We start from the raw sequence: 14,289 nt of genomic DNA, 5'->3' as shown, positions 1-14,289 counted from the left end.
GATGTTTCAATCAGAATTTCGAACTTCTTGTTTTTCAACTTCGTCTGTTTATCACTGACAAGGAATCATTTAAATCAACAGGACAAAATAAAAAGGTCAAGCCTTGAAAATGCAAAATACTGACGGAGCTTAAACTCTCCAACCCTATGCATTCAAATGTCGCTAGTTTGTACTATATTCGATGTCATATAAGAAATTGTACCAAGATCCTTATACCACTACGTTGCAAATGGTGATTTCCGGAGGCGTTGATAGAAAGTGAGGAATAAAAATTTACCTTAATAGGTTGAGAAATAGAGCGAGATTTTTATCATATTTTTTTGCCTTCGGCACAAATGAAGTTTTGATGGGACAATTATACGGTAAAAAGTAGAGCTCGCTCGAATCGTTTCATTTTGAAGTTTTAAAGTAAAAAATCGTTTCATTTTCCATTGAACAGTAAATGCAGTAAATATATCAGAGTAAATCAGACTAGATTTGACCACTTTTTCTTGTCATCGATTTTTTGATAATGATTAATATTTCTAGACGGCATCCTGTGATCGGTTGCGAAGTGACCTGGATAAGCATCGAAAATTCCAGCATGAATTGACGAAACAACAAACAGTGTACGAAGCAACGTATAAACGAGGTAAAGTACTTTCGGAGCATGCACCACGTAAAGAGCAGGCGGGAATCGATCTGATGAATGAACTATTGAAAGAGAGGTGGACTCAGCTTGTTAATGCTACACTGCAAAAGTAATTTCTATTGTTAATTTGTTCAACTGACTAGTTTGATAAATTCTATTTAATTTTGGAATAATTTTAAGCGGTACTGAATAAGATTGAAGTGAATCAAGTGTAGAAATTTAATAACTGAGATTGTAAAAAATTCATTTGTTCAACTCATGCCGTCATCAAAAAGTGCAGCGTGATGAAGGATCGACATTTCCGATGATAATGAAAAAATCAGTTGAAGTTATTATCCGACATCTGTCGTATTACAGACAGCGATCAATCGAGGATGCGTTGTTGGCATGTGGACAATTTGATGAGGCGTTGTCTTCACTTCGAGAATGGCTCGAAAAGTCTTTACCTAATTTGCAAAATATGGAAACCATTTCGGTGTATGGTGATTTGGAGACAGTAAACAAATTATGCGATAAGCATAACGAATTAAAGGAACAAATAGATGCTCATCGGGATACGTTGAATTCGGTGAAGGAGCGTGCGCAGCAGGTTTTGATTTTTTTTACAATTTTATTTTTTGCGATACGTTTTATTATATTCTTCTTTCGCTACAACTTGATGAACAGAATTAGATCATTATATTAGTTCATTTATTAATGGATTTTATTAATTTTATTGAACATTTATTAATGTTTCAGATGTTAAGAAAAGAAATGGATGATTCGTTGGGTGGCCTGAAAGAGAAGGTGGAAAAAGTGAGTGAGGACTGGGTACTTCTAGAGGAACTGGCAAGAAGAAGAGAGGAAAAACTGAAAATTTCTTACGACATTGCCAAAAATTTCAATTATGAAATTCACGAATTTTTGGATTTTCTACCAAAGATTGAAGCAAGACTGAGGACAAAGGCATATTTTTCTGTGTATTTCATTTCAGTTATACGCACTAATTGATATTCACTGGATTTAAACTGTGATTTTTCCGGGGTTACTGGAATGTTCCAAGACAGCCATTCTAAGCTCCCTCTATTTCTTAGTTACATGCTGTTGATCCCGACATAAGTCGGTTACCAACATTTTAAAGATTTTAATGAAGCGATCGAGCTCAAATGTTCCAGAAAATATTGTATATTATTAAATACAATTCTGTAAAATACCAGCCAGTAATTGATGAAAAAGAATGCAGTGGAGCAAGGGAGCGCAATAAATGTGGTATGGGGCATAGTATCATAGTCATGAAAAATAATCAAACTGTTAATCAAACTCATTTTTAGAGTCAAATGGCCGAAGGCGAAAATGAGATTTTGGAACAAATGGATGAAGTAGCACAGCTGCATAAAGAAATGGATGACAAAAAGCCATTAATACAGTCTATCAAGAAAGCTGGGGAGGATATACAGTCCAAATGTCATCCATCTGCGGAACAACCAATGAAGTACTGGTTGAAAGTGTTAGAAAATCGATGGGATGAAGTAACGAATGCAATTGATAGCAAGAGGGATGATTTAGCGATGGTTAGCATTGGAAGTTATCATGTAGAACGTCTTTACCAAAGTTTGCTTAATTACTCAGATTCATCCAGAATTCCCAAATTAATTGTAACTGAAATTTGAGAGGCCTTAAAAATTCGATTCTGTTAACTCTGAATTCAGGTTGAAATAGGAAATGGCCTCCTTCAAAGGCGATCAAAAGAAAGATTTCGAAATTTCTTTCCCACGCTTTCAACTTTCAGAAATCGAATTTTCAAATGTTTCTTTTTTCTTTTCAAATTTTTTTTTTTCAAATGTTTCTTTTTTTTCAAATGTTTCTTTTTTTTTGTAGCAGCTTAGTGAACTTCGCGGTAGAGAGAAAATGATCGTTGATTTGCTGGAATATATTGAAGAAAGAAGTACCGAATTAAAGGTGTTAAATGAGACATCGTTGCCGTACGAAATAAGTGCCCTTAACAGGTCCACCTTTTAATTTTTAAGTATTCAGCTATTTATAAAATTAGGAGATGATGATCTCAATATGCAAGAAAGTGAGGCGAATCTATTTTTATGGAATTTGCCGGTTCTTTATAATTTAAGGCTTACTGAGAACCACGAACATTTCGAAAAAACTTTACGGGAAAAACAAGCACTAATTGATGAAGCAACAAGGAGTCGACGGAAAATGCTAGCTGTCGAGGAGAAAGTGAAAAAGAAGAGTGGAAAAGCACTTCAAAGGTTCGACTCAAATTTCAGTGCTTATGAATTGCTATTATTCCTACATTAATATTTTCATTTTTCAGGCATGAACACCGCATACGGCATCCTAAGTCCGATCAACTATCCAGTAGATGGAAAAAACTATGGATAGACTCAATGGATTACGGCCGCCAATTGCGCGAAATGAAAGACTATTTGGAGGAGGTCGAGTTTTTTGATTTGCAGTTCTTAGTTTTCACTTCACACTTTTTATCACAATTCTGTTCCCTTTCGAAGTTCAAATTAAAAAAAGAATTAAGAAAGAAGTAACCTAAGGATTCAGTTAAGTAGGAAGTGACGAAGCGAGTTGGATTCTCGTTTTGTCATTATCATATCGCTGTTCTTATAATCTGTCATCTTAGCCATTAGGTATGGATGTTGGTTCCTCACCTGTGGGATTTTTAATCAGAACCAAGAAAGCATTATTGATTATTCATGATGAAGAAGAGACAAATAGACTTCATGAGATTAAGTCACGATTAATGAGGTCTATTATGTAATGCGGAGTTTTGGATTTTCGTTGTTGTGCCTTAGGTCCGTAGTTGGTGTTAGAATTGACAAGATCGTTCATCCTCCTTGATTTCCTTTTGTTTCATTATTGTTGTTCATCATCTTTAGAACCCTAAATACTCGGAAGCAAGTTTTTTTCACTAATTTTGATCAAACCTAATTACTGCAAATTTATAATATTGAACAAATTTTTAAGGTGAAAAGGCTGGAGTCATTTTCTTTCGAGGAATGGCGTGAAAGATATTTGGAATGGACTGATTCTGGAAAAGCTCGAATTTCCGATTTGTTTAGAAGAATTGATAAAAGTGGAACTGGACGAGTACCACGAGCTGCTTTCATTGATGGTATCATAGCATCCAGTGAGTTTTTTTTGGATCACTTGTTTCATACTTATAACTTTTGTTGAAATTCTCGAAAGTGACCAGTAATTCAAATTTCATTTTAGAATTTCCTACTACTCGATTAGAAATGGAGAAAGTTGCGAACGAATTTGACAAAGGTGATAGAATGATTGATTCTAAAGAATTTATGGCGAAGCTCCGTTCCGATTTTTCAAAAGTAAGTTTTTGTGATACTGTAGTGAACAGAAGTTCCTTTGATACTTCTGGTAAACTGCAGTTTTGCCGATTTATCACTTACTTAATTTTTACCCAGAAATTACCGATGAAGCAAAAAACGGACAGTGAAAAAATCACAGAAGAGGTTGTAAGGCAGACGGAACGATGTAACTGCATTAATCGATATAAGATTCAAAAAGTGGGCGATGGACATTATCGCGTAAGTTCTTTGCTTAATTTTTTTTACAAATCCATTTTGCTCCTTCTGTATTTTCCAATATTTTGTTTGGTAGTATCGTAAAACACTAATTAATACGATATATTTATGCTGATGAATTTCATCGTCTGTTCGACTGTTCTAACTGGTTATACTTTTCCATGAGTTCAATTGTTAATTTCTTTCGTGATGAGTAGTCATGAACGGTAAAGGTATGTGCAAGAATAGAGGGATTAGAATTTCATCTTTATAGTTCTTCGCTAAAAAACATATGGTTTTCTGAAATTATGTTTAAAATTATTTTAAATTTGTAGGCCGGAGCTTGGTTGGAACGTTGCATTTTTTCCATAAGGCTTTTGGAATTAGGGGATGGTCTCTGTTGTTCATGCAATACATTTTTATGAAAACATTCGATTTAGTTCAGGCTGTTCATGTTAGCGCGTTACTAGTTTTCTTTGTCTCTCTATGGAAATCAATGAAATCGGTCAACATAATCATATTAATTAGGATTTTTCTACGAAATATTGTCATATAAAATATTGGAAAATACAAGAAGAGCAAAGCAGATTTTGTTGACACCTAACGATAGTCGCCAAATGTTTTAAACTACGCCGAACTACACTTACACTTAACTAGGTATATGGAATAGTTGTAATTAGTTGAACTTCTGTTACTTAGTTACACTTAATGAAATCCATATATCGCCGGATATATCGTAAAATTTTTGGGTCGTAGAACTATCTAATGTTGAAAACAGCAAATACTTGATGAAAGCTGAGAACTCTTACAAATTAATGCACATATACAGAGACTGATTCACATCTTTGCCAAAGTATTATGATATGCAGATAGCTTCGTAAGACTTTTGGTGAGAAACTTGTATATACTTCGCAATTACTTTAGCCGTTTTGATGAATTCAGTTTCATGATGAAAAAGAATTTATTTTAAGATATTTGTACTTCTGCTCTTCACTCTCTTTTCTAGATCCGACTTAGAGATACACTGTATTTTGTATCAAACTGTCAAGTTTTTTAGTTCGGTGAAACGCAGATTAAGCGTATGGTCCGTATTCTTCGATCGACAGTTATGGTCCGTGTAGGTGGCGGATGGGTCGCTTTGGAGGAATTTCTACATAAACATGATCCTTGCAGGGGTAAGTGAGGGAATTTTTTCTCATATGCATGGAATATTCTCTGTATATTGCAAACTTTCATCCTTAGAATTGTTTCGCATTATAATCTTTTAGCTAAAGGACGGACGAATCTCGACCTGCAGCGCAATTTCTATGACGATATTCGGCCGAAAGATGCTTACGATACAATGGAAACATTCACCAAATCAGCCAGGTCAACACCAAGTCGTGATTCACCAATTCGTAGTTTTCAGGAATCACTGTTGCAGTCTCGTTTCCAAGCAACTCCGGGTCCGATTACAAAAGTAATTGCTGATATCTGTTTCTATTTGTTTAATGTCTTTTTTTAAAAGAAAAAATCCACTTCGTACATAAAAGTTGTGAAAAATTAGCTCTACACAACTTACGCATGCTAAGATTTTATACAATACACATCAAGATTGTGTTTGAGGTCCCCCTTTATTTGTTAATTCTGAAAGTGTTGCGTTCTTTTTGAGTCTAATTAGAATATCAGTAAGTGAAAAGCATATAGTAAATTTCAAAAACAGGAGGAGTTCCGTTCATAACTTCCATAAATTTCATTTACAAGAAGGTATATTGCCATCATGTGGAATTAGTTTTAGATCAGGGAAAAGACAGAGCGCAGTATGCCGATGTACGTCACTGGACGTTCGTCAACCATCTATCGTAATCCACTCCTTGATACATCGAAATCAAATAGAAAATCAAGTGACATGAATGGACAAGGTTATTCCATAAATCACTTTTTCTCAAATAAAACATTAGTTTGCACCTGCCTTGAGATATTACCACAGTTGATTCAAATTTCGATTGTTATTACTTTTCAATCCGCTATTGGTTGGCGTTTTTCCATCTTCTGTTTATTAAAATAAATTGTCAAAATCGACACCACTTGATGTTATCACAAATTCTAGATCCAAAAATATGGCGGCCAAATGCATCAGGCACTCTTTCACTCTTAGGATCTCATGGCGATATGTTGGATTTGTCACGACCGGTAAGTCAAAGCTCAGATGTTTCAGTAGAGGGTGATCGACCGACACGAATACCTTCATTGCGTAGTCGGAAGGGCGTCAATTGTCGAGCATCACCTGCACAAACCAGTCCTCAGCCACGCACATGAAATGAACTTTTTTTCGTATTTATACAAAAAAAAAGCCTTGGGAAATGAGACAAATCCCATTTCCTTACAGTTTCGTTGTAATTTTATTTTTCTTGTAATTTAAACAGTATGAACGCGTCTGTCTTACTTTTTATTTTTCGTACATAATTAGCGAGTCACTTATTTGTGTTATCATTTCCAGAGGATCTTCTTTATCATCGTTGCAGTTCTTTTCTCTTTCGCATATCTAGGTGATTGTCCCGGTATCTCTGCCTATGCCTATCACACAGACTAACATATTTCATTACGGTCTTGTAACTAAATAACCCCCTTCCTTTTCTGCATATTAATCGAAATTTGAAGATATTTATAAATCATTATCTGTACAATGCTATTGATAGACTTAGTCAACGTTCGAAGCTGTTTCACGAAGCGCTGGCAACATAGAGCAGACACAGGATAGCCTTCGAGCATCCCTTCCAATAAGTACTGTAAGATGAAGAGGTTTACTGCTACTTTGTTATTTGAAAAGTGTTTATGAACCGGAAGTGACAGTTCGCCTTTTGGCGAGAATATGTCATGATCCTGTCAACTTTTCCGCATGTAAGGATTGTTTTGTATCTTTTGTTTCTAAATGCTAATTGGTTACTGTACTTGCTGTTCACTACTCATTAAAATCATTTCAACTTATTACACATTTTTTTCATTATTATGGAGTTAGCGATACCTCAACCAAAATTGGATCTTTCATTCAGCTACAGGATATAGATCTATCTGACTTTAACGATCAACAAATGAGCTTATTGCAAACGAATTTTGCGCGAGAATACTGGAAAAGGACCATCTCTCTTCTACAGTAATCATTCGGAAACACCAAGCCAAAAATAATTGATTAATGTGCTAATCACAGAAAGATGTTTTTAAATATATAAATACAACAGCATTTTTCAAATAAGTTTACACCAGCTGATATTCATCATTGGTGACATTCTCCGCATGGACCCATCTCGTCTGGCGAACTATCTCCGTCTTGCACATTTCAACCGATTTACATTTGTTTATATGCCATCTGGGAAGTGGTGTTTGTTAGTCATTACAAACTGTAAAGTAATATCAAGACAGTGATTAATGATTTCGAAGAATGGACAAAGTTGCTTAGTTAGTCAAAGTAGAGCTTTTTTAGAATACCAGTCATGAGATTTCTGAAATGGATCTGCAATCTTTCGGATCATTTCTTTAAAGTCCTCCATCATTCTACTCATTGGACTATCAATCACTACTCAAATCATTCAGCCATTTCTTCCAACATGGATTTCATTCATTACAAAAAAAAAACAAATTAACATCGAGAAACGGAACTTACCGATTGATGCATTTGGCAATTTCCATCTGCAACATCCTGTCAATTCTCATTGTTTCGTTTTTAAATAGTAGTTGGCCTATTTCACGATAGGCTGAATTTAGGGATGGCAGAATGCCAGCAAGAAGTTGTGGCACAGTGACAAGGTTGTTCATTGAATGATTCGTTTCGGACCATTTATAGGATGCATGTAATAGGATAACCTCAGATGAATTAAGCTAAAAATGGATGGGATTTAGAAATTAATAAAGGTATGGAAGTCATATCTAACATGAAACATATTTCTTTTCCAGTTAGATGACAGTAAAATGTGTTCGGAGAATTTCGAAATGTTATAGAATCGTTCGAAGAAGTAAGTTAATTAAACAGAAGTTGATGGTATCGTTCACATCGTGAACAGATAACAACTCTAGAATCTAACAGACTCATTTTCCTGGCAATAAACATTGATCGTTCATGCTGCATATATGAAGTTGCTCAACAGCTTCCTGCTGTTTCTATCTCACTACTATGTTATAGAAAATCCTCGATCTCCTGTTTTTTGTGCATCACCTTCATAATTCTCGAGTTAATTCATTAGCATTCAATTCCTCCGTCTTACCGAACTATTACTAAGCTACTAATTTTTACGCGAAATAAACTTACATTAACATCGATATAACCAGGATAGCTCTTTCTCGTTGAATGTGTGGAGATAATTGAAACTGTTTCTGGTCGTACTATTTGTTTATGTGGTCCGTCTACCTCAGCCAATCCATAACTTACATTAGTTAACCATTCAAAACTTATATCATGCCAGTGGAAGTCATCTGAAATATTTCCACTTCCATCTAAATCTCTAAATCATCTGAAATCGATAAAAATCAAAGAACTAGTATGGAGACTTCATAACAGCCCACTTCTGTCCCGAATCCAAATGATAGAGCATTTCTATCCCCAAATCCCAAACGACAGGGCTTTTCTAGCCTAAATCCAAAACGGCAAGGCACTTCTGTCGAAATCCCAAACGACAGGGCATTTTCACCCCGAATTCTAAACGAATTCTAAATAGAGATTTTAACTGCGTTGAAGTTGAAAGTGATAGCTTTTAAAGGAAAGATGGAGGATAAACAAACTCCGAGGTCGAAGCGAGGAATAATACATTTTCCTATGTAGGGCGGTAAAACTCCCACATCGTGGGCATAACTCCGCTTTTTTTCTCAATAATTGCAGCAAGAGGCATACTGAAATTCACTTCAATTCTCTTAGACGCTTAACCTGTTTGTTTCTTGCAATCTTCCTATCTTTTATCTTTTACTGTTTCGAAGTAAAACCTACTGCTGATCATCCTATTGAGTTGTTTTATTTAAGGTAACTAAAAAGTATGATAGTTGTCGTCTGAAACTTCTCCTCTTCTACTTTACAAATTAGTGCCGATTTATGAACAGAACTTTAGCCTTCAACTTTGGAATGGAACTGACCCACTAGTAGTAAGAATATATTCGTCTAAATCGACGAATGCAACAAAATGAGCACCTTGTGAACGCCACAAACAATCATTGTTTGCGAGACTGTGTGCCAACCTAAACATTTTAGCAGAATTTATATTGACCATTTAAAAGAGAGGAAACTTTAAAACGATTTTATCACTTCATCAGATTCATCTTCGAAGCATCGAAACTTATAATATGATAACTCTGTTTTAGTTTCTGATTCCATTACATTTGAGACAAAACTAAAACGAAGGGTAGAAATATTGCGAAGTCTAACAAATAAATGAAACATTTTTATGGGAAAATTCCCTTTATCAACTGGAAAGCAATCCGTAGAAAATAGATAATCAAACATGACATTTTATTTCTTAGTCATTGTGCAAGAGTTTGAAAAGATGACTGCTTGTAGTAAGAAACTACCTGTATACGTCTTTGTTCGGATTTTCATTCTCCCCAACAGGAAATGATCTCCATGGTAGTAATGTTACAGTTCCCTGAAAAAAGAAAAATTTCGACAAAAAGACTGATTTCATTTGATTTGATTTGATCAACTGCACACTGAGAAATGTTACAACATGTAAAAGGATTGAAATAGATGATAGTTATTTAATTTCAGGAATGGATTAAGGTATTATCTTATATCCAAGACTATGTAGTCTGATAAGCTAATGCATATCAGTCTATCTTATACTCCAAGGAATTCGGGTCATTTAATCATGAGCAAATACATGATATTGTTAAGAAACGAGTGCTGTGACAAACTTTCGCCTCATAATACTGTAGGATATTCATGACAAGTGGTGAAACGGTATAAAAATAGAAGAAGAAATGGCTAATGCCTTGAGATGACCATATTTCAATGAATTCAATTAATTGAAGCCAATCGATATACCTGAAGTGAAATAAAAAATAAACAACATAGTCCTTTTTCAACCAAGAAAATGACTTACACTCTTTCCCCAATCATTACTTTTTCTCACAATCTCCTCTGCAAGATCAGATTATTCCAGCAGAGAGACAAATGAACGGGTCGCATCCCATGACGGATTGTCCTTATTTGACTGCTTTTCAGGATTTATTCGATTATAGTACAGATAAAATCGGTTCATCGTACTTCTTTACTTTCAGGACCACTGCTCCCCATTATTGTTATTCACCATCTGTTAAGATCTTAAGAAGATACGTACACTAGATAGTCTCTTTCTGAATCACAGCACCAGCTATTCAAAATTCACCGCATTTCTTGCTGCTAGGTAAAATCTGCATCTCCCAGAATGTATCATCGAATAAAATATTTGAAATCGTTGGCCACTTAATTGTCCACTCTGCTAGCATTTCATTTTTACATGAAAAGACTTACGGAGGGGCAAATGTCACTTATGGAGAGGGCAAATGGTATTCCATTCTCCAAAAAAAAAAAAAGAAAAAAAATTGAAACTTCCTAGAAGGAAAAACAAAACTATCTACGCAATTTCCTGGCTGGATTGTATGTAATAATTAATGCAAATTTTTTGTTCTTGAAAGAATTTTGCATCTTCACCGCACAGTACCACAGTGTATCTGATGCTTTACTTCTTTATCATCCGGATTGCTTCCACGTATAAATGATTTTGCTGTCATCTCGATCTGACCTGCTTATTTTTCCAGAATTTCTGTGAACTAACCAGTAAAGAGGCTGAGTACACAGAACAAAGAGTAAATTCTCGATATTGCGTGATGATTCCAAACGTAGTCCAATAGCATGGCTATTGAAATTAAGCTAAAATAAGATGTGTCATATGTCACAAAGCAACGGAACAACCACTGGCATCAAATATTATCAGTCTTAAAACTATTTTTGAAAAATGATTTCATGCCCAAACTTATTCTTACTCCGGTTAGCCTATGATCCCCGTCCTTAAACTTCTGTATACATACCTCACTCAATATCCTTTTTCAATAAATTGGGAATACTGAGAACTCTTCACTTCGATTATCGGTTAAAATATTTTCTACTTTGTTCTCGACACTTAGCAAAAGTTAGGAATTTATATTAGCTTTTATTAAAAAAATTCGTCTGATGAGGACTTTGAAAACTTGCAAGAATATGACTGGGGACGAAATCCAATCTTGCACTTGCAATAAAGGACGACCATGCACATCCTGGAGCCCAATCCCATGGACATTCATCACTTTCAATATGTTTTACCGCAGGACATAAAATTCGTTTGAAGTCAATCTGACGTAAAGTAGCAATTGATTCGGAGAAATCTGATTGAAAACAAATTAAAAACAAAAAATTCAAACGAATAAAAGCAAGAATGATTTGCGAGTAGACTCTCTATTGGCACCATTGATAAGTTTTTCGTTTTTCCATTTTATTTGCCGTTATCCAACTTCCCAAGGATATACCGATTCCAGTAGTTCCCCTCCCCAAATTTTAAAGTCCTTTTGACAGTTTCCATCATGTCATACGTGAACTGTTAATGAAAGTGTGACAATACTAACTTGTAGACGTACATCACTCACGTTCGTTTCACACTTTTTCAGAAACAAAATCTTTAGATACAATCCATCATGTTGAAGAAGAAGTACAGATCGTACTATTATCAGTGATTTGTTGGTAAGATTCAGCGCGGCAGACTCGTCAGACTGTAGCAATTTGGATACTGTAAAAAAACATATCGAATGATTTTGCCGGATTTTGTTATTGTTCCAGTGATTACAGTAAAATCTGAAAAGTAAGAATAATAAAAGAAAAAAAAACTAATTGCTCTCATGATGTCCGAGAAATCTAGCAACTTGGAATTCCCACTTCGAGTTTTTTTTCCTAAATTACTTTGAAAGCAACAGTTCAGCTCTAATTATCGGTGGTTGGCAAGCTATTAAGGTTTCCAAGCGTATAAAAATCTAAGATAGCTGAGAGAGACTTATACCGGACTCGTGAGTGTACCGGACATAGCAAGATTTATATCAGCAATTCCAAAGTATAACAAGTGGATATTAGCCCAATAAATGTACACATTAATAATCTAAATAAAGCGAACAAAAGACACAGCGAACCAGTCACTGCCTAGTGAGGATTAAGTTCAAAGGCGATTAACTAATTCATTTAATGTATCCGGGAAATGTTTAGGAAAGGAAGATCGAGATCGATAATTCGAATTGCGTTGAAATTCTAAATCAGTCACTTACCGTGCAGTTTACATGAGAAGCCATCTTCTCCATTTTTCGTGCTCTCACTTAAATTACGCCAAGGTTGTGAGAAATCTTCACGTAGCAGAAAGAGTGTAATGGAAAGGAGTGACGTAGTAACAGACAACGAAATAATGAGCACCCCAAGGATAAACTGCAAGAATAGGCGAATCCGTAGAACAGGAAGTCTAATTGCAAAACGACCACGCATACTTCTGAAATTGCAGTGAAGTGAAAGAACGAGCAAGATACAAACCATTTGGCAATAGCATAATAAAACATTCAATATGCAAATTCTGGATTTGATTCTGGCCTCCTACACAGTTGTAGTCTTTTGACAGTTTTACGACTGAACTGAATAAAAGTGATGCAAAGGAATGGATATTAGGTTGGATGTCAACTTCACAACTGCAGTACTGATCCTCCAATTCAATAATTTTTCGACAATTCCTAGAAAATTCGAGTCAAATCTCAAATCTTAGTTAAATAGGGCCTTTAATAAAGTAGAAATAGATGCCATCAGCATCATCGCAAAATCTACACCTTACAGAATGGAATCCGAAAAACAAATACCCTTAAAGGCTAAAAGTACCCCGTTAAAGCCTGAAAACTTATTTATTTTAAGCCATCAGTTCATGAGAATTAAAACTCATCCATCGCACAATTAAATGGGTTCCCGAAATTCTGGGTAACTTTACTGATGGAAATGCTTCTCTAAAAATTCTCATTGGATCGAAGTTTAAAAGATTCGCATACGAAATGAATTAATACGTGCACTGTTAATGCAACCGATGTTTCGAAATCAAAGAGGAAAAAATGGTCAGTAATATTTTGTCACTTAAATTTTAATTATCCTTTCCATTTCTGACTGGTCAGTGATAAGGAATATAAGCAAGGAATTTGCATGTAAAGTGATACAAATCATGACATGGTAGGTCATACCTGACTTATTTCAGGAAGAAGCGTAGAGTAGCGCAGAAATGGAAAAAGCATTTGAATAAGTGAATCAGTTATCAGGAATGAATGGTGAGAGTATACCAGGTGCAAAAAATATGAGCAGCGGCTACCTATTATCATTACCACATTTGACTGCCCGATTACTTTGAGGTATAGCAAAGGGAAGAAGTATCTTCAGCTTTCTATGATATTATGATATTAAATCGTTACATTCATATCAAAGAAAGCCAAAAACACTCATTTCACCTCCTGCTATTATTAAGATATGAAATTTCTGAGAATTTCAACCTCTCAACAAAATGCCTAATTCTGTTCAATGGTTATTTCACATATTTCTTCAGGATTTGGGATAGGAAGAATGAAGACTGCATAATATGATAAGTTGGTATAATGAGATATGAAATATTAAATACCATGCGAAAAAGTCCCTCGGATCATGGCTAAAGGAAGAATAAAAGAAATATCGTGGTAACTTTCACCGATAAACGTACAAATAAAGCGAAACGTATTGCCATATCAGTAAATAGATGACATGGAACAGGGATATGATAAGCAGATGAAGAGCAGTCGATTACAGAGAGATGACCATGAAGCATCTTCCGTGCCTAATTCCCGGAGAAGAATGATCTCATTGCTACCTCAGATGCACAGCGCCACTCATCCACAACGGTAACATCAATGACACCGAACACCAAGAACACCAAGGAAATAACATATGCTGGTGGGAAATGCTGCTCGGCGCATTTTAACAAAGCATTGGTTGGCAGCAGGGAATAGAATGAATGTACGGTGAAACATATCAAATCGAAGAAATTGCTCTTTCATCGAGATGGGTGTGTGTGTATGTGTGTGTGTGTGTGTGTGTGTGTACTAGTGTGTGTATGTGTGTGT

At 35.3% G+C, this 14,289-nt stretch overlaps 3 protein-coding genes across 3 annotated transcripts in view; 1 reads left to right on the top strand and 2 right to left on the bottom strand.

Annotated features, from left to right (window-relative positions):
• The window catches only part of LOAG_00504 (spectraplakin), a gene marked incomplete at its 5' end in the record, with an annotated part of 29,642 nt that extends 22,520 nt beyond the window's left edge, over positions 1-7,122 (top strand). The window contains 14 exons of the mRNA XM_020445452.1: positions 529-740; positions 989-1,220; positions 1,370-1,576; positions 1,942-2,181; positions 2,489-2,616; positions 2,737-2,874; positions 2,940-3,060; positions 3,602-3,764; positions 3,851-3,963; positions 4,060-4,182; positions 5,216-5,333; positions 5,427-5,617; positions 5,936-6,059; positions 6,248-7,122. Coding sequence (XP_020304091.1) covers positions 529-740; positions 989-1,220; positions 1,370-1,576; positions 1,942-2,181; positions 2,489-2,616; positions 2,737-2,874; positions 2,940-3,060; positions 3,602-3,764; positions 3,851-3,963; positions 4,060-4,182; positions 5,216-5,333; positions 5,427-5,617; positions 5,936-6,059; positions 6,248-6,456 — 2,319 coding nt within the window. The 3' untranslated portion in view covers positions 6,457-7,122. The remainder of the gene's footprint in view (positions 1-528; positions 741-988; positions 1,221-1,369; positions 1,577-1,941; positions 2,182-2,488; positions 2,617-2,736; positions 2,875-2,939; positions 3,061-3,601; positions 3,765-3,850; positions 3,964-4,059; positions 4,183-5,215; positions 5,334-5,426; positions 5,618-5,935; positions 6,060-6,247) is intronic.
• A 270-nt stretch (positions 7,123-7,392) lies between these two features.
• Positions 7,393-10,159, bottom strand: LOAG_00503 (hypothetical protein; the record flags this gene model as incomplete). Its single annotated transcript, XM_003136043.1, has 7 exons — positions 7,393-7,504; positions 7,799-8,013; positions 8,441-8,604; positions 8,688-8,827; positions 9,256-9,357; positions 9,688-9,761; positions 10,030-10,159. Coding segments are annotated over 7 exons (937 nt in total), but the record flags the coding sequence as incomplete, so codon positions are not given.
• Positions 10,160-11,149: 990 nt separating this feature from the next.
• LOAG_00502 (hypothetical protein) lies at positions 11,150-12,652 on the bottom strand (the record flags this gene model as incomplete). Its single annotated transcript, XM_003136042.1, has 4 exons — positions 11,150-11,163; positions 11,344-11,485; positions 11,755-11,915; positions 12,442-12,652. 4 exons carry the CDS (start codon positions 12,650-12,652, stop codon positions 11,150-11,152), a joined length of 528 nt encoding a protein of 175 aa, XP_003136090.1.
• Positions 12,653-14,289: the final 1,637 nt, after the last annotated feature.

The sequence above is a fragment of the Loa loa genome, assembly GCF_000183805.2.
Source record: "Loa loa unplaced genomic scaffold supercont3.70, whole genome shotgun sequence".
Taxonomy (NCBI): Eukaryota; Metazoa; Nematoda; class Chromadorea; order Rhabditida; family Onchocercidae; genus Loa; species Loa loa.
The sequence above is the reverse complement of the archived record's forward strand: the minus strand, read 5'-3'. Positions and strand labels throughout refer to the sequence as shown.